The 21,169-nt window shown below is 36.2% G+C and overlaps 1 protein-coding gene across 1 annotated transcript; it reads right to left on the bottom strand.

The window, feature by feature from the left end:
* Positions 1-2,847: 2,847 nt before the first annotated feature.
* On the bottom strand, positions 2,848-20,728 carry LOC149242425 (F-box/kelch-repeat protein At5g15710-like). The gene is made up of 5 exons (XM_089370830.1): positions 20,613-20,728; positions 17,213-17,387; positions 17,006-17,083; positions 4,513-4,654; positions 2,848-4,365 (listed from the first exon to the last, which is right to left on the bottom strand). The coding sequence occupies exons 1-5, from the start codon at positions 20,726-20,728 to the stop codon at positions 3,002-3,004; spliced, it is 1,875 nt and encodes a 624-aa protein (XP_089226956.1). The 3' UTR covers positions 2,848-3,001.
* Positions 20,729-21,169: the final 441 nt, after the last annotated feature.

Here is a 21,169-nt window from a genome sequence, read left to right as displayed (position 1 = left end):
AATTACATCAACTTATTTAACACTTAATTTGAGTGCTAAAGCTTGGATCATAGTTTGCATGATTCTATGGTGACCCTCCTTTTTAGTAAATCATAATCTCAATTGTCAATTGAGTATTCAAACAAATAATTATGTTAAGGATATTGGTTTCACTCTGTGTACCAGAACAAACAATGAGTCTCAAAAGGCAAAATCTCCAGTAGCATTTAGTCCTAGTTAGCCTTTGGCTCCACCAATTAATAGTTCAATGCTTTAATAGGTCTCAAGGTCTATTTAATAAGGAGGGAGATCTATCAAGCTCATTCTTCTCCCTCATTATTGTGTCTACAGGTGCTCTCTAATCTAGTATGGAAATGATGTTGTAATGTCTTACTCTATAAACATTTTGACTAAGTCAATTACATTAATAATAATATTTTTTTTAAATAAAATAAACTATAAAAATAAAATTAATAATTGAAATAAAATAGAGGTGAAATAGTCAAATTACAGTTGGTGTTTTTGGCTTCATTTTCAATAACCCATCGTTTTACCTATATATATATATATATATCAACTCCTAATTTACCAACTCTACTCTCATTGGCTTTCGCTGCTCTCATTAGCTTAGAGAATATCAGGAAAAACATAATAAGTTTGCAATGAAAGTTACATCATGGAATGCACAAGGTTTAAAAGGCCTTGACAAGAAACATACAATTTAACAAATAATTACTTTGATTTGTGGAATGCATATCATGTGCTTACAACTCAAAATTATTGTATCCCACGCCTTTGTTGTGCTTTGCAATGTCTCTTTTATCACCCTATATATATGGGAGCAATCTAATGATATGTTTTTTTTAGCTTTTGTGTAGAAGTCAGACCATTCGATGGTTGGAGATATCTCAATATTTCAATGTCTAAATTATATTTGAAATATAAATAGATTTGGAACCAAACTCAAATTACATAGATTAAATTAAAATAACTTAAAACTATGATTTCTCCCTTTCTAATTTGGTGAGGCAAAACCATAAAACATATCTAAAAAAATCAAATACAAATTAATCAACTTAAAATTTGTCCAAAAAAATATAAATAACTTAAAATTAAAATTAACAATTTTCCAATTTTCTAAATTAAAAAAGATAAAAAATAAATTAAATTTGATAAAAAATAAATTAAATTTGATAAAAAATAAATATGATGATTCCTAAATAAATTTTAAAAAAATATTTTAAATAATTAAATAACACCATTTGATTTGGACAAAAACTACAAAACATAAAATAATCAGAAAACACCTTTAGAAATAAAAACTCAGCTAAATGACTGGAAAGTAACCAGTTTCCATTTAATTAAGAAAGACAGAATCAACTAAACAAAATTATAAAAAAATAAAAAACAGCGTCAAAATAATGCATTTATAACACGAAAGTTGAGTTGCTCATAGGCAAGCACATTTTCTATTCAACTGACACATGTCTTCGCCAATTTTTTTATTATTTATTTTCAAAAAGTGGTGTCAAAATAATGCATTTATAACACGAAAGTTGAGGTGCTCATAGGCAAGCACATTTTCAAAAAGTGGTGGCACAGTGTAAAACATGTTTTCTTATTTTATTAAAAATTTGGTGTTGACAGTGTAGAATATGGTGGAACACATGGGTCTAAGTGCGCAACACATGTAAAATACATGTCAACTTAAAGCCGGGCATATAACCTGCGTGCTTACACGTCGGCACTCGGACCTATTCATCGTGTCTTATTTCCTATCTATACACACGACTTGATATCAATATAATGAAATTCTTCTCTTTTTGTCTCATTTCCTATCTATACACGCGTTTAGATCCAAGTCCAAACGATATCAATATAACGAAATTCTTCTCTTTTTCCCAGTCGAGAATGCACCTAAATATTAAATGCATCCTCATTCCGCAATTTCCACAGAAAAAACAAAAGAATCCCTCTCATCTCCAACTTCTTCCTCGCGTCTCCTGCCACTCCGTTAGTAGTGGGGAGTTTCAGTTGAGAGTTTGGGGGATTAGATGTACTGCCCCATGCTATTATGCCACCCAGATTAGGATTAGTTCTTCATTTATTCTGTTGGGAAATATGGTTCATTTATTTAAGAGTAAGATATGGGGAAGAAGCAGACAAATGAGATACTCTGTTTGTTTTTTTAATACTTTTCCAGAGCATGGTTACTGAATGCATTTTGCTATATACTACTGCTTTGTTTTACTTCCACCTCAGAGGAATTGGGTTTAGCTTTGTCATTTTCCTTTTCTATTATGGCCTGTGAATGCGTTTGAAGGTATTTGATTGAAATCTAATAGATTCAATTACAGGTTTGTGTAATTCAATCGCAAATTACTCTATTGCACATCAAAGAAATCACTGCATTTCTTCAAAACAATTATTCTATTTCTGGGTCCAGTTCAAAACTCCAAGCATCCCATTAAGGTATTAAGGATGAACATTAACAATTTAAAAATGAAATATTCCACTAATTTGTCATTGAAGCCATTGGTGTTAAAATGACATGATTGGCGCTTTCGTAACAAACATCGCTTTCATAACAAACATGGAAATGTTTAGTAACATCTCTCTTACAATCTGAATCCCTGAAGGGCAATGACTTAATCTAAAACCACTTTTCCAAATCCTATCCACACCATGTTAGCAGAGAATGACTCTCCAATTTCTTGGTACATCTTCAAAAACATACCTGCGATTACATGGCCTGAAACAATTTCTCGAAGCTGTTTGGAGTAAGGACAGGTCTCCAATTTGACTCAAAGAACATTACAAAACAACACAACTTCTAAAGAGAAACATAAGCTCTGAATAATGAAATCCTAAACCTCCTAATGTTTGGTAGGATGTCGAAGTCAAAGAACATTACAAGACAAGATAACTTGTAAAAAGAAACATGAAGATCCAAATAAGAAACTTATAATGTTTAAGATGTCCAATGTGGTGGATGTGAAATCAAAGGCATGCATACCAGGGTTCATCCAACCTTCATGTCAAGCCTAGGCTCAAAGGCCATGGCAAGCTCAAAGCATTCCGATGTACTTGCTGTGGTGTCTACAGGACGGCTGGGAAGCCAACTCCATGCATTTTCAGTTACACTGTAAACTACCACCTCTGCCACCTTCCTAAATTTCCTATTCCTATGTCCAGAGACTATGAAACATGTGCAATCCCCTACTCCTATGCACCACTTACTGCAGTCCATAGAAATCCTCTTGAAATCTTCGGACAGGGACGGAGGCATTCTTGCAATCTCCTTCCACCATGATGAGGATGAAGAGGTGGAGGAAGAAGAGTTCACCTTGTCTTTGTCAAACTCCCATATAATAACTTGCAAAAGCTCCCCTGTATGTCCGAAAATGTACCCGGCGACTAGAACCCATGACCCGTAGGTGAGAAGGTAAGGTGACATGTAGTCACTGTCAGCCATCTCCGGCAATGGCGCAAAAATGGAAGTCCCCTGTTGGATGCTGAAACCCATTATGCCGGGTTGGTCATGAAGATCTGCAAAACAGTAGAATGAGCCTGCGCAGAAAACCATGTCTTTCTTGTCAATGTGCACATCATGTGGCAGGCGTCCTGCAATTGTCCACGACTTGAATGCAGAATCATAGATTTCCACTATCCCCGCTTCATGGGTGTCCTCACCAACCACCACCACTTTGTATGTCCCTCTACTGTCGCCCTCCCCTTCCACGATGCCTCCAACACTAAAGACCGTTATGGATGAGATGGGGGTCAGTTTTAAGGAGGTTCTTGTGAGGGGATTGGAAACAACAAATGATAGATATGGGTGGGGATCGATTGTGTGCAAGAACAAGCCTGCCCCTGATCCATAGAAAGTAACAAATTTTACCTTACCTTTTGGCTCCACGAAGGAGGGAAAGGAGACGCAGGGGGTATTCCTCCAAGTTCCCTTGAAGAAGAAGTTATAGGCCAAACAATGAAGAGGCCTTCTGCCAACATCTTGCACAAGCAGCCATGGCTTCCTGTTACGAGGCTTCTCCGCCCATTTACTTGTTATGAATTGGGTTGATGTGAGCAGAGCATTGCATTTCTTGGACACACTGCGAAATCTACACAAAGACTCCACTGGCAACCACACCAGTATTTCCACGATCAAATCCTCCGGCAACACAGGCAAATCATGAGACTTGTACAGGTCGCCCATTTTAACGAACTTTCCATCGACATACCAGGTTGAGGCTGGATGATAAACGACTTTAATCGACCACTGGGAACAGACGGTGCCGCGCCATCTATAAGATACGCTGAAATTCTGATTCGGCCATTTAACACGCAACACCTGTAACAACCTACCAGCGCGACATTCTCCACCGCCTGTGATTTTTAGTGTCACATCTTAGTTTAACCATTTTTAGTTTAACCATTTCCAATGCAACGCTGGCCACCTCCTTCCAGCGCCACACTCCTGTGTTCTCACAGATGTTTGGTGGAGTAGTCTATAATGCGACTTTTCAGAAAAACCGGTCACCCGAAAAGCGCATTTTTCCGGCATCTTGGTATCTGTGCTGCTATCGTGTTCATCTTCCCGTTTCCATGATTCTGTTACCCATCCAAACGCCGTCTCCGTTTGCACCACCGTCGCAGCCTCGACATTTGAACTCGCCTGCGTCCCATCTCATACCATCAATTGCCCATACCATCATCCATACATCATTCATTTTGAATTTTGTAATTGGGCGCGCAATAATTTTGAAATTTGAAATTTGGCGCATTTAAATTTTGAAATCCCTTCAGCGTCTTCTTCCTTCATTATGCTCTTTACTCTGCAATATCCTAGCTGCCATTAATGGGTTTTATGTCAGTTTTCGCTGCATGACTAGTAATTTTTTCATCAGTCTCGGATCTTCCAATATCATCAGAGTTTAGGTCACTGGCAGAGGCATAATGAGGGAGTACTCAGGATTTGGTTGCTCAATCTGCGCTTGGACATGGATTTTCCAGACCAAATTCTAATAGGAGCGTGTACAAAACCCTTGGCAGAAGAATCCTGGAGCTTAACACAACATCGATACCTGTCATTTTATTTAAAGGTAATCCCTTACTTTCGATCCTGGCAGCTTTAATGTGCACTCTGATATTCGCACTATGTATACATTTTATTTTTAAATGGACACTTCGCTGCAGTGAAATGATTGCAGTGAGGTCTTCAGGGGACATATACAAGGAAGTGCCTAACTGTAATGGCTTAGATAAATTGGCCATGAGAGCCCTACCTGCCCACTCTAGTCTATGCCAACACACAATCCCAACATGCCCAGAACGATTGTCCTGTCTGCTTGGCAGAGTTTGAAGACAGAGAATGTGAGAGTTTTGCCCAAATGCAATCATTATTTTCACACAGTGCATTGACAGATGGTTTCTTTAGTTGTAGACGGTATTGTATTGTTCTTGATGTCATGGTTGAATGTCCAAGCTCGTGGAGGGCTTCTTGTTGGTGTACATGCACCTAGATTAGTTCCAGTTGTTGGTGTACATGCACTTAGACTAGCTTGTTGGTGTACATGCACCTAGATTAGCTCCAGTTAACTTATTGCTTGCATGTGGCACATGTACACATTAACATAAGATAAAGCACACTTAGCTTTAGTTAGCTTTAGTTATTGCATGTACAACTAAGCTTAACTTAGTTGCTTTTATGTATTTATTCTAAAACTAACATTGTAGAATCAATTTTTCATTCTTTTCTCAATTCTTGCTCGCTTCCTTCCTTCTCTTGCAAGCTTGTTTATTGTTTTGCAGATCTAGATCTGTGTATCTCAAAAATCTTACATGGTATCAGAGCACAGGGATTTGTAATCAGTGCACAAGCAATTTTATTTGCAGGTTCAGAAGATTGAAGCAACAACAAAGAATGGAGTCTAAATTGGAGTTTCCACAATCGGCAATTCTCACTCCATATAATTATTTCGAATGGAAGCCAAAGATTCAACTTCATCTCAGAAGTAGAGGCTTATTTCGAATAACCATGGAAACGAAAGTTGAACCAACATTGGCAATAGAGAAAACAAGATATTTCAATCGCATGGACGAGGCCTTCGGCATCCTATGTTTATCTATTTCTCCGGCACTGCTATTTCATGTTGAATCATGTTCAACTCCAAATGAAGTATGGAAAAAATTGGAAGAATTGTTTGGAAAACAGGATGAAATGCAAGGTCACATTCTCAAAAATGAGTTAAACTCATTAGATCCGAGAAACTTTGAGAACATTCAAGATTTTTTCACAAGGTATAAAGCCTTGTTGGTTCAGCTGAAAGGATGCGGGATCGACAAATCCAAGCAAGAAAATCAGTTGATTCTTTCCATTTTATCAAAACTTGGTCCAGAGTATGCAGTATTTGTCTCTACATTCCACACAGTCAGATCTGCAACTGGTGCAGCTTGGAAGATGCCCTCACTGGATTCTTTTATTCAGTCTTTGATGCATGAGCAAGATAAGCTCATCAAAATGGGCACACTTAAAAATTCCAAAGCGCATGCACTTACTGTGCATGCAAAAGGAAAGGCAAATTCCAAAGACCATCAGAAAGGAAAAGGGAAGAAGGATCCTGATCCAAGAAAGGAAGGACATCCCAAACCCCCTGATGGATCATCTGGCTCAAAGGAAAGGAAAGGAACGAAAGGGCAATCAATGTGCAATTATTGCCACTGTGGTTTTCATCCTGAATCTGCATGCATGAAGAAGACTATAGATCTTATGGCGCAGACACTCCAGCAACACAATCTTGGAGACCACATTCCTGAGAATGCTAAGAAGAAGTCTGGAGAAAAAGCACCAGATCCAAGAGGTAACGGGCATGCTTTGATTGCTCTTCATTCTGCACCACAAGAATGGATCATCGATTCAGGAGCTTCACATCATATGGCTTCTTCAAAGGAATCCTTTTCTTCTCTACATGCATACTCAGGTCCTCCCATTCTCATGGGGGATAATTCTGCAGTTGCAGCAACTGGACAAGGAAGAGTGCAATTCGAAGATGGAAGTTTTGAAAATGTCTTGCATATTCCAAGGCTTTCTGGGAATCTTCTCTCAGTGTATCAGATGACACACACAGGCAGCGGAAGGAAAGTGGAATTTACCCCAGATTCCGTGAGCATTTATGACATGCAAACCAATTTGAAGATTGCATCTGGCAAGGTAAATGATCAATCTCGTCTGTATACATTTTCTAATTTTGTTCCTCAATCAGATTCTATTTTGCTACTTACGCATGCAAATGAAGAAAGTAGGATTTGGCACGAGAGATTTGGGCACTTGAATTTCAGATATATGCAACAGCTTAGTAAGCAAGGGATGGTCAAAGGATTGCCAACCATTGAATTTTCAGATGGTGTTTGTAATGGATGTGCTCTTGGAAAGCATCCACAAGAAAAATGCGAGAAGGGGCATGCATGGAGAGCCTCTTCACCTTTGGAACTTGTACACAGTGATCTCATGGGTCCATTTCCGGTGCTTTCAATGAGCAAAGCAAGATATGTGTTGTCATTTATAGATGATTACACGAGATTCACTTGGGTTTACTTCTTGAAACTCAAGTCTAAAGTTTTTCAACATCTAAAGATTTTCAAAGCGCATGCGGAAAATCAGTCTGGAAAACGCATCAAAATACTCCGCACAGATAATGGGACAGAATATGTCAACAAAGATATCAAGAATCTTTGTGATGAAGCAGACATACAGTTGCAGCATACAGTTCCTTACACTCCACAGCAAAATGGCGTGGCTGAAAGGAAAAATCGATCTTTGAAAGAGATGGCTAATTGCATGTTGCATGCAAGATCTCTTCCATCAAAATTGTGGGCCGAAGCTATTAATTGTGCCTCATACATCCAGAACAGATCTCCTCATAAATCTGTTACTGGAAAAACACCTTTTGAGGCTGAGACTGGCATGCAACCTGAAGTTAGTCATTTCCGCATTTTTGGATCTCGAGCATTGGCCCGCATTCCTCCAGAGAAGAGAAAGGCTTTGGAGCCTCAAAGCAAAGCATGCATGTTTTTTGGATATTCTGATGAAGTCAAAGGGTACAGATTGCTTGATATCCACACTGAAGAGCTCTTTATTGAAAGGAGTGTAAAGTTTGACGAAGATATTTCGCATGCACCAGTAGATGAACTTGTTACCAAATTTTCATCACCACTCATTGATGAGTATGCAGATGAAACTTCAGACCAGCATTCTGATGAAGATGAGTCTTTTCCTGTGACCCCTGTTAGACCACCAGTTGTTGAACATCGAGATCATACTTCTGCATGTACTTCGGAAGATTCTCGACCACCTTCAACACAAAAATGGCGCAGCATGAGTGATATCCTTGATGATCCTGCCTCTATCCCTCTGTTTGAGGAAGATCCGCAACCACTCTTAGCTATGGAACCATCCATGCCCATGCATGCTTATATGATGCATGGATCTGATCCACAAACTTATGCAGAAGCTAATGGGCATCCTGAATGGGAAGCCGCCATGGATGAGGAATATAACTCTCTCATTGAGAACCAGACTTGGGATTTGGTTCCGCTACCTTCAAATCGCAAACTTGTGAGATAAAAGTGGGTTTACCGGACCAAGAAAGCATCAAATGGCCAAGTTAGTCGATATAAGGCACGATTGGTAGCAAAAGGTTTTCAGCAAACACATGGTGTTGACTATGATGAGACTTTTGCTCCAGTGGCAAAAATGGATTCCATTCGGCTATCTCTCTCCATTGTAGCAGCAAGAGGATGGGAGGTGCATCATATGGATGTGAAGAATGTCTTTCTTCATGGTGATCTCGAGGAGGAAATCTACATGGAGCAGCCACTGGGATACATGCAGAATTCATCTCTGGTATGCAAACTAAAGAAGTCTCTCTATGGCCTCAAGCAGGCACCTAGAGCATGGTATGCAAAGATGGATTCTTATTTGTTATCTCAAAATTTTGTACGCTGCAAATATGATTCCAATGTTTATTTTCTGAAGAAAATTGACTCCTTGTTGATCATAGTACTCTACGTAGATGATCTTTTGATAACGGGTAGTTCAGCTTCTGTCATTACTAACATCAAAACTGCATTGCATAAGCGGTTTTCTATGACAGACATGGGCTTGCTAAATTTCTTCCTTGGACTAGAGATCCATCAGCGTGATTCTGGCATTACCATTTCTCAACCAAAATATGCCAGAGATCTTTTGGCACGATCTCACATGAGTGAGTGCAAGCTAGCAGCCACACCTTTCTTATCAGGGATAAAGCTTGAGAATGGAAAAGACACACCATTGGTTGATTGCACATTGTATCGCCAGCTTGTGGGAAGTCTTCTTTATCTCACTCACTCCCGTCCTGATCTCTCCTATGCTGTCGGAGCAGTTTCCAGATACATGCAGGAGCCACATGAGTTACACTGGAATGCTGCAAAGCGCATCCTTCGATATGTCCAGGGGACAATCACCTATGGGATTCATTATGCAGCCAATTGTTCTTTGAATATCATCGGGTTCACAGATTCAGACTGTGCTGGCGACACCATTGATCGCAAGTCTACTTCCGGTTATGTACTTAGTTTGGGATCTGGCCCAATTTGTTGGTCAAGTAAGAAGCATGCTGCCATTTCTTTATCATCAGCAGAGGCCGAGTATAGAGGAGCAGTCAATGCCACTATTCAGGCAATTTGGCTACAACATTTCCTATCTGAGCTTGGGATTAGTGTCCATCATCCAACTGTCATCTGGTGCGATAATCAAAGTACGATAAAGTTTTGCAGAGATCCAGTGCAGCGGCAGCGTACCAAACACATCGAGATCCACATGCACTTCATTGGGGAACTCATTCATGATGGGATCATCGATCTTCAGTACTGTCCTAGTTCCGAGCAGATTGCTGACATCTTCACCAAGACTTTCACTGAGCAGAAGTTTCGATTCCTGCGAGATCGTCTCGGGGTGAAGGACACGACTGCCTAACAGTTGTCTTTTCTCTACTTTTGCATTATATTTTGAGGGGGGGTTTTCTTCCCACTGGGTTCTCCCTCTTTCCTCCTTTTTATGCATTGTATATGGGTACCTAAAATGGCCGTGTTGCCGGGACTCATTCATTTTGCATCACACTCACCTAAGTTATGCTTAAGGGGGGGTGTTGGTGTACATGCACCTAGATTAGCTCCAGTTGTTGGTGTACATGCACTTAGACTAGCTTGTTGGTGTACATGCACTTAGACTAGCTGTGTTGGTGTACATGCACCTAGATTAGCTCCAGTTAACTTATTGCTTGCATGTGGCAAATGTACACATTAACATAAGATAAAGCACACTTAGCTTTAGTTAGCTTTAGTTATTGCATGTACAACTAAGCTTAACTTAGTTGCTTTTATGTATTTATTCTAAAACTAATATTGTAGAATCAATTTTTCATTCTTTTCTCAATTCTTGCTCGCTTCCTTCCTTCTCTTGCAAGCTTGTTTATTGTTTTGCAGATCTAGATCTGTGTATCTCAAAAATCTTACACTTCTAGAGAAGGTGACTATGAACACTGTCGACATACGCCTGGGGTATGTCTGCCTGATAAACTGTATCGACGATGAAACTAATGAGCAAGCACGAAAGAACGAGAAGGTGTTGTTCGACAAGTTCATAGTAGGGAATCGGGATTCCTATTTTGGCCAAGAAATTGATGAAAGCATTAACGAATCTTTGTCGGCAATTGCGAAGAAAATAGTCTCCATTCTCTTGAAACATGACTAGTCTGTTGCAGCATCTGTGCAGTATGGGTGAGACCAAAGAGCTGTTCTACAAGCGACTGAAGACAATGGAAGAAAGTCTCAAGAAAATTCCTATATTGAAACTTGATAAACAACATTGATATATTCAGAGTCCAAAAATATTGTTGTCACTATCCTGAACCGGATTTCAAAGGTTTAAGACATCATATTTCCACCATTGATTGGATTACACTCTTCTTTTTCCTTACCCTATAGCGATTAATTGTGCTGTGAAGATTAGCGTAATATTGTAAGCAGACTATTAAGTATGTATCATCTTCAGTTAATATAAAGAAATTATATATATTTTCAAATCGTAATTTTTATAAATTGTGCATGTTATAATTTTTTTGAAAAAATTAATATTCTTAATTATTAGATCCATTTATTAAATATACATTAAAATTATAAAAATGAAAATTATAAAATAAATCTCAAAGCAAGATATATGGCTCATTGAACCTCCCTTTTTGACAAAGAATTTTCAGCATTTAATTTCCTTTTCTTTACTTTTAATTTTTAGGATTATAGCATCATAAATTACATTTATGAAAAATATTTGTTACTTTTATGAAATATAAAATTCAACTTAATTGATTTTATCAAATTGATTATTTTAATAAAAAAAAATATTTTTTTTCATTTTCATTAATTGATAATAAATTTATTATTTTGTTTTTAAATTTTATTATATATATAAATTATATTTAATAATATAAAAATAAAGATTTACTATTCTAATATATATATAATTATATTTAATATATTTAATAATATAAAATAAAGATTTACTATTTTGATAGAAATTTAATATTTTATTTTTAAAATTTCAATCTATATAGATTATATTGAACGATATAAAAATAAAGATTATTTGATTAATTATTTTAATAAAAAATCAATAAATTTTTTTTATCATTAATTTGGATGAAAGTTCTAATAATTTTTTTTTAATTTAATATTTTATTCAAATATAGATTTTATTGATGAAAATTCTAATATTTTATTTTATCTTATTTTTATAAATCACATTTTAAATAGTAAATAAATATTAACTAGATATAAAAAATATAAAATTTCAATATTTTTTTTTAAATATTTTGTTTTATAAAAGTTTATTTTATTTATATAGTAGTTTAAAAATTAGATTCTATTTTATATATCTTAAGAGATATATCTCATTTAAGTAGTTGAATAGCTAAATATTTTTTTAGTATTATTTTATTTTTATTTGAATTCTAATAAAATGGAACATTATTTAATTTAATTTTCATTTTATTTCCTAAAATTATATTTAAATTTGTAAGATTATGAATTGTAATTTTTTAGAACAAAATATAAAACTCAAAAAAACATTATAGTCAAATTATCTATTTTAAGTCCATGGTGTTTTGGATAAACGGTGATCAAGTGCTCTGTTAAGGCACTCCTTGATGTGAAGTAATCGGTTCAATTTCCCGCACTGATGTGAAGTCACCGGTTGACATGATGAAGATGTAGGTGCTCTGTTAAGACACTCCTTGATGTGAAGTAACCGGTTTCATTTCCCGCGTTGATGTGAAGTCACCCATTGACATGATGAAGATGTAGTACTTCCATGTGAAGTCATCGTTGACATGATGAAGATGTAGTACTTCCAGGCTTACAATTTTTTTATTATTATCTATTTTAAAAAGAAACTATATATTTTCCTCAAACTATTTTTACTAAATAAAATTAATATTAATCTAAATTTATTTAGATATTTTGAAGAGTACAGGATCTTAATATGTTGTTCATTGTTGTGTATGTATGTATAGAATATGGCCACTTATAATGGTACTTTTGTGATACATAAGCCATAGTCTTTATTAGTGGAAGATATTTTTCAATATAATTTGTTAACTCATTTCCTTATATATAAAAGATTGAATGGATTAAAATTAATTCAAAATAAATAATTTTTAATTTAATTTTTTTATATAGTTATGGAAATATTTTTATTAATTGCCAAATTTGTGTTCGATCACAGTTGTATATCAAGAGTTACATTATGGTATCCTTCCAACTTTAGATTCTTGAACAAAAATTGTCCTCCCAAGAGGAATACAACCTATATTAAGCATATACAAGTTTTTGGAAGTGAATACCTTTCAATAGAACCCAAATTTAAACAAAACTTGCAGTACATATAGCCTACTTCAAAATATAGTCCTTGATTACAACATATTTCCCTCGATCCACTAGATTAGTCAAGTCTCAATACTTGATATTAGAGTTGCTGAAACTAATTGAATCTTTCATATTTAAGACCAAACTATCGACCAAAGATTTCAATTCTTCAGCATGCTAATAAAGGGGTTTGATTTCTTCCTCATGTTTATCCAATTTTCCTCTCGCTTCTAGCCAAAGGTCAATGATTGTGGAGGCAGAGGTAGTGTGTTCATCATCTTGTAACTTGAACATAATGAGATCAACCTTGAGATTACATAGAGAGTCATATCATTGTAGACCCATGACTAAAGCCTCCCCGAGAAACAAATAAAGCACTCTCTTCACTGGCTAATTCTTGAAGAAAATTCCAATTATGAACTAAAGGCTTTGGGAATCCTTCCAAAAGCTAAGACTAGAAACATATCCATCCCTCTAAATATGACATTAATTTGAATGCACATTAAAATCTTCCATTACCTACGGTGGATTAGTCTATGTTCTCACCATTTGAGTGATCCCACACTGCTCCCAAATCGCATCAAGGTACTATTTCATAACTCCCTCATTAGACGTTTATCCTAAGTCCACTACTAAGAATGATTGTAGCATAATTGTGACATGTCTGAAGGGAATGGAGGCACATACAAAAGCTTGAGTATGCATGCATTAACAACGTGGGGGTGCCAAGTTCACTAGCACACCCCTTCAATTTTTTTGATATTTGAACATAGGATTCATGCTTAATCCACTAAAGGGTGGAGGATGGTCTTAATTGGCCATTAACCATCAACTCTCCAAACTTCAAATTGCAACTTTGGTTGGCACATCGATCACCTTCCTAGTTATTATCGGTTATAATGTGCTTCAAACTCATTTTTGGGATATATTTTTATATCTTCTTAATCATATTCATGAGATATCCAAAACATTATACTTTGACCAAACACTGAATTATTAAAAGGGAGTCACCCAAAGCAGTGGGAGAAGAGACATGGAATTATTTGCAAAGAAAAATGTCTTGGAGTAAACCATAAACTTCTTCTTGATTATTTGTCATCTTCCACAAACGCCATGCATACGTAAAAGACTCCTCACCCTCCTACACCACCTCAAATATATTAATATGAAAATTATTATTGTTAAAATGATAGAAATGACATTATATACTTTCAAATAACATTTAAACTTATGACTCCCCGATCGGGCTGCGTACGAGAATCTCGACCAATCAAATGTTTTAATGGGAATGGCCTCAAAAGAACAACCCACCACCCTCCACATGCGTGGCAAGGCTGGCAGGGTCCCGTCGGGCAGATGGAAGAGAAATACGTATGTGGGTGACAACATGAGGCGTATTCAATTCCGTTGTGAGGTGATGGGTGATTGCATGAGGTTAGAAACTTGGAGGTTACAAGGAGTTCACAGCTGCAAAGATTGGACGGACCAGGGGAAAGCTCAACCAGGCACTGCGTGGGTGAATTGGTATGTTGTCTGCTCCATCTCACTTTTCGGAATGTTGAAAGTATACTGGATTTACGTTCTGGGTTGGCCGGGCATAATTCAGTGGGGTTCTGAGAGTCTAGGTCCTATACTGTCTGGGTTTGTGTAGAGTCGGGGGGTCTATATATGGAATTGGTCAGGAGGTGTCACCATTCTATGCAATTTGGCATATGGTTGTCCTATCGGGGCATTTTCTTAGCCTGGAATGGAGGGACGGTTTGCATGGAGGGTAGGCAGGGTTGGGGAATTGCATGCATGCGACCTGCTGGGCTTCTGGCTGAATGGCCTTGGGAAATGGTTTATGCTGGGGGGGTGGGCGAATCCATGTAACCATAAATTGTAGCTTGCTTGTTAAAATTGTGGCCTCGTCTCTGCAACTAAGCAGGGCTGACTCGACAAAGAACTGGGTAATTCTAGCGAAGCCTATGTATGACTGGTGTTAGAAGTCTGTGGAAAATTGGGCCGAGGGAGAGTAGAGTAACCAGGTGCATGGGGATATTTTTGTGGCTGTAACCTCCTGTCAGCATGGGGAGGTTATTCCCTCAAGTCGCACTCAAGCAAGGTATAATATATGGAGCCAAACACCTGGAAACCACAATTCTGAGTCTGAATTGGCATGTGTCGCTTCTAGAAATTACATTAAAATATGTTCTGAACCTTAGATGGCTGGTAAGAAATTATTTCAAGTTTTATGTATGCTTGTTGCTCTTTGTACAAGTAAGCAGGTTGGAAATAGTTTTGGGTATTCTGAAGGTCGGGGGCTCACTCCTCCAGAGAGCATCCATCGCCACAGAACACCTTGTAGGAAGTGGGATAAGATGGTTTGTGCAATGACTAACTCTCGCAGCCCAACCTTGCATGGTCGAGGTTGAGGCCGGAAAATCAAGGGAAAGCAAGAGGAAGGGAAACCCAACAATCCTGGGGGAAAGCCGAGAGGTCACAAACCAATTGTTAATATCATCAACGAAGCAACGAAAGCCTATCATGAAGGCATAGATGAAGAAATTCAAAAGTTGATAGAGAAGTGGGAGGAATTCCTGAACTGTCAGGCAGGTTCTATGGAGATTGAATCTGACGACTAGCGGGTCTTAGTGCCTGAACTAGGGCACACCCGAGGCTGAGTGACCCATTTCAAACACACTCTTTTCCTCTACTGGTCGATGAAGAGAATACTAGGCAAGGCCTTGGAACAAATTTCTTCGAATATGATTGCTACAGTGCAGACATCCTCAGACTACAAAAAGGACTTCCAAAAACTCATGTTTCATATGCAGAAGCAAGATGGGCACCTCCAGGGAATCGAAAATCATTTTCCATGCATACTGCCAGTAGATGAACTCCCAAGGTCGAATGCAAAAGACCCGACTCCAGTTGAATCTGCCTCAGCAAAGAAGCAGATCAGTGAAACGATGTCTCTATCTTTTTGTAGATTTTGATGTGGATAAAATTTACTTTTACTTGTAATTATAATTATGTTAGTAGGAAATTAGATAGAGATATAAATATGGACATACAGTCATATGTAGCTTGGATAGAAAGACTCAAAATGTATTTTTTTTGGATGGCATACCATGTTGTTAGGTGGCTAACAGACTTGGTTTCCCAAAGGGAAAGTTGAGGCCACCTAAAAAATTTCAGAATTGGTTGTAACTTGATGTTAAAATCAATAGAAAAATGAGGTCCTGCCAATCTTAACAAAAAAAAACCATTTAAACTTATGACCATAAATAAATAAAATACTATTTCTAAAAACAATTTAACCCAAAATATCATTTTGTTTTTCATTAATTTACTCCCTAAAGGAACATATATCATTAAGATTTACATCTTAAACATCTCACAACCTAAGTCAAAATTTTTTATATTTACCAAGGACACACTAAAACGATGTTGTAGAGATAGAAATATAAATAAAATTGCACAAAGAAATGGATTAGATAATGTTGCTTATCATAATACTCAGTGATATAAATATGTAGAAAATTGCATAAAGAAAGTGAGCCCCGCTCGGGAGCCTGAGGGTCGTGCGTAGGGATGTGAAGCAGTGTGAGCCATGCCTGGGGGCCCAAGGGTCATAGGCAGGGTTGTGGAGCAGCGCACCGCTTCACAGTCTTACCCGCAGTCCTTAGGCTCTTAAGCATGGCTCCTCCTGGCAGTGTATCTCAGTCCATAGTTGATAGTGTCACGAAGATATCTTAAGAGATTCTTTGCAGCAACCCAATGTATGTGATGAGGCTCAACCATATATTGACTCAAACTATTTACGTTGAAGAATATGTTCGGTCGAGATTTTACCAAGAACATCAAGGCCCACACAAGTTGTCTATATTCAAAAGGTTTTTCCAATTCGGGCCCAGTAGCACTTCCATATAGCTTCTTGAAGTTGAGTTCCATAAGAGTAGACACAGACTTGCATTCCACCATCCCACATCTTTCTACCAACTTCACAATATATTTTCCTTGAGAGTGAAGAGAGTGTTTTGTTTGTATACCCTAGGCGTATGTCAACAACATTCATGGTCACCTTCTCTAAAAGCCCTCCCGACGCACGGTCACATTTCGTCACCACGGTCAAAGTTCGTTGGCCTCGCTCGTCCACAAGCTTAGACATTCAACGATGACATCAAGAACAATACAATACCTTCTACAACTAGAGAACGTGGAATGAGAAAGTGGCCATCCGTCAATGCACTCTGTGAAAATAATGATTGCATTCGGGTAAAACTCTCACATTTTGTCTGTCTTCAAAGTCTGCCAAGGAAACAGGGCAATCGTTCTGGGCATGATGGGATTGTGTGCTGGCATAGACAACAGTAGGCGGGGCTCTCATCGTTGATTTATCTAAGCCATTACAATTAGGCACTTCTTCTAATATGTCCCATGAAGACCTCACTGCAATCATCTGACTGTGACAAAGTGCCCATTTAAAAATAAAGTTTATACATAGTGCGAATATCAGATTGCACATTAAAGCTACCAGAATTACCAATAAATTGGGATCGAAAGTAAGGGATTACCTTTAAATTAATTGACAGGTATCCACGTTGTGTTAAGCTCCAGTGTTATTCTGCCAAGGGTTGTGTACGTGCTCCTATTAGAATTGGGTCAAGAGAATCCATTGTCCAAGCGCAGACTGAGCACTCAAATCTTGAGCACTCCCCCATTATGCTCTGTCAGTGACCTAAACTCTCATAATCTTGGAAGATCCGAGACTGCGATGAAAAAACTACCAGTCATGAAGTGAAAACTGACATAAAACCCATTAATGGCAGCAAGGAGATTGCAGAGTAAAGCGCAAAATGAAGGAAGGGAACCTGAATGGATTTCAAAATTATTGCGCGCCCAATTACAAAATTCAAAATGAATGATGTATGGATGATGGTATGGGCAATTGATGGTATGAGATGGGATGCAGGCGAGTTCAAATGTTGAGGCTGCGATGGTGGTGCAAATGGAGACGGCGTTTGGATGGATATGTTTCTAGTCTTAGCTTTTGGAAGGATTCCCAAAGCCTTTAGTTCATAATTGGAATTTTCTTCAAGAATTAGCCAGTGAAGAGAGTGCTTTATTTGTTTCTCGGGGAGACTTCAGTCGTGGGTCTACAGTGATATGACTCTCTGTGTAATCTCAAGGTTGATCTCATTATGTTCAAGTTACGAGATGATGAACACACTACCTCTGCCTCCACAATCATTGACCTTTGGCTAGAAGCGAGAGGAAAATTGGATAAACATGAGGAAGAAATCAAACCCCTTTATTAGCATGTTGAAGAATTGAAATCTTTGGTCAATAGTTTGGTCTTAAATATGAAAGATTCAATTAGTTTCAGCAACTCTAATATCAAGTATTCAGACTTGACTAATCTAGTGCATCAAGGGAAATATGTTGTAATCAAGGACTATATTTTGAAGTAGGCTATGTGTATTGCAAGTTTTGTTTAAATTTGGGTTCTATTGAAAGGTATTCACTTCCAAAAACTTGTATATGCTTAATATAGGTTGTATTCCTTTTGGGAGGACCATTTTTGTTCAGGAATATAAAGTTGGAAGGATACCATAATGTAACTCTTGATATACAACTGTGATCGAACACAAATTTGGCAATTAATAAAAATATTTCCATAACTAAAAAATAAATAAAAATTATTTTGAATTAATTTTAGTCCATTCAATCTTTTATATATAAGGAAATGAGTTAACAAATTATATTGAAAAATATCTTCCACTAATACAGACTATGGCTTATGTATCACAAAAGTACCATTATAAGTGGCCATATTCTATACATACATACACAACAATGAACAACATATTAAGATCCTGTACTCTTGAAAATATCTAAATAAATTTAGATTAATAATTAATTTTATTTAGTAAAAAATAGTTTGAGGAAAATATTTAGTTTCTTATTAAAATAGATAATAATAAAAAAATTGTAAGCCTGGAAGTACTACATCTTCATCATGTCAACGGGTGACTTCACATCAACGCGGGAGTGTCTTAACAGAGCACCTACATCTTCATCATGTCAACCGGTGACTTCACATCGGAAAGAGCACTTGATCACCGTTTATCCAAAACACCATGGATAATTTGACTATAATGTTTTTTTGAGTTTTATATTTTGTTCTAAAAAATTACAATTCATAATCTTACAAATTTAAATATAATTTTAGGAAATAAAATGAAAATTAAATTAAATAATGTTCCATTTTATTAGAATTCAAATAAGCTATTCAACTACTTAAATGAGATATATCTATTAAGATATATAAAATAGAATCTAATTTTTAAACTACTATATAAATAAAATAAACTTTTATAAAACAAAATATTTTAAAAAGAATATTGAAATTTTATATTTTTATATGTAGTTAATATTGATTTACTATTTAAAATGTAATTTATAAAAATAAAATATTAAAATTTTCATCAATAAAATCCATATTAGAATAAAATATTAAATGGAAAAAAAAATTATTAGAATTTTCATCCAAATTAATGATAAAAAAAATTATTGATTGTTTTATTAAAATAATTAATCAAATAATCTTTATTTTTATATCGTTCAATATAATCTATATAGATTGAAATTTAAAAAATAAAATATTAAATTTCTATCAAAATAGTAAATCTTTATTTTATATTATTAAATATATTAAATATAATATATATATTAAAATAGTAAATATTATTAAATATAATTTATATAAAGAAATTTAAAAAACAAAATAATAAATTTATTATCAAATTAATGAAAATGAAAAAAAATATTATTTTTTTTATTAAAATAATCAATTTGATAAGACATCTCAATTAAGTTGAATTTTATATTTCATAGAAGTAACAAATATTTTTAATAAATGTAATTTACAATGCTATAATCCTAAAAATTAAAAGTAAAGAAAAGGAAATTAAATGCTGAAAATTCTTTGTCAAAAAGGGAGGTTCAATGAGCCATTTATCTTGCTTTGAGATTCATTTTATAATTTTCATTTTTATAATTTTAATGTATATTTAATAAATGGATCTAATAATTAAGAATATTAATTTTTTCAAAAAAATTATAACATGCACAATTTATAAAAATTACGATTTGAAAATATATATAATTTCTTTATATTAACTGAAGATGATACATACTTAATAGTTTGCTTACAATATTACGCTAATCTTCACAGCACAATTAATCGCTATAGGGTAAGGAAAAAGAAGAGTGTAATCTAATCAATGGTGGAAATATGATGTCTTAAACCTTTGCAATCCGGTCCACGATAGTGACAACAATATTTTTGGACTCTGAATATATCAATGTTGTTTATCAAGTTTCAATATAGGAATTTTCTTGAGACTTTCTTCCATTGTCTTCAGTCGCTTGTAGAACAGCTCTTTGGTCTCACCCGTACTGCACAGATGCTGCAGCAGACTAGTCACGTTTCAAGAGAATGGAGACTATTTTCTTCGCAATCGCCGACAAAGATTCATTAATGCTTCTCCCTTGAATTTTCATCAATTTCTTGGCCAAAATAGGAATCCCGATTCCCTACTATGAACTTGTCGAACAACACCTTCTCGTTCTTTCGTGCTTGCTCATTAGTTTCATCGTCGATACAGTTTATCAGGCAGACATACCCCAGGCGTATGTCAACAGTGTTCATAGTCACCTTCTCTAGAAGCCCTCCACGAGCTTGGACATTCAACCATGACATCAAGAACAATACAATACCGTCTACAACTAAAGAAACCATCTGTCAATGCACTGTGTGAAAATAATGATTGCATTTGGGCAAAACTCTCACATTCTCTGTCTTCAAACTCTGCCAAGCAGACAGGACAATCGTTCTGGGCATGTTGGGATTGTGTGTTGGCATAGACTAGAGTGGGCAGGTAGGGCTCTCATGGCCAATTTATCTAAGCCATTACAGTTAGGCACTTCCTTGTATATGTCCCCTGAAGACCTCACTGCAATCATTTCACTGCAGCGAAGTGTCCATTTAAAAATAAAATGTATACATAGTGCGAATATCAGAGTGCACATTAAAGCTGCCAGGATTACCAGTAAATTGGGATCGAAAGTAAGGGATTACCTTTAAATAAAATGACAGGTATCGATGTTGTGTTAAGCTCCAGGATTCTTCTGCCAAGGGTTTTGTACACACTCCTATTAGAATTTGGTCTGGAAAATCCAT

This window comes from Pinus tabuliformis, chromosome 8, assembly GCF_031772625.1.
Source record: "Pinus tabuliformis cultivar Carrire ecotype Pingquan chromosome 8, CPIR1, whole genome shotgun sequence".
Taxonomy (NCBI): domain Eukaryota; kingdom Viridiplantae; phylum Streptophyta; class Pinopsida; order Pinales; family Pinaceae; genus Pinus; species Pinus tabuliformis.
Note: the sequence above shows the minus strand (reverse complement) of the source record. Positions and strands in the feature narration are given on the sequence as shown.

What these genes read in the sequence shown, in the direction of transcription:
- LOC149242425 (XM_089370830.1), bottom strand. Translation starts at nt 20,728, where the DNA reads ATGGTTTCTTTAGTTGTAGACGGTATTGTATTGTTCTTGATGTCATGG. An exon ending in ACTGTTGACATACGCCTGGG is followed by an intron (nt 17,388 to 20,612) that starts GTATGTCTGCCT and finishes ACTTTGTCACAG; the next exon opens with TCAGATGATTGCAGTGAGGT. An exon ending in CGGGAGGGCTTTTAGAGAAG is followed by an intron (nt 4,655 to 17,005) that starts GTGACCATGAAT and finishes GATGGGACGCAG; the next exon opens with GCGAGTTCAAATGTCGAGGC.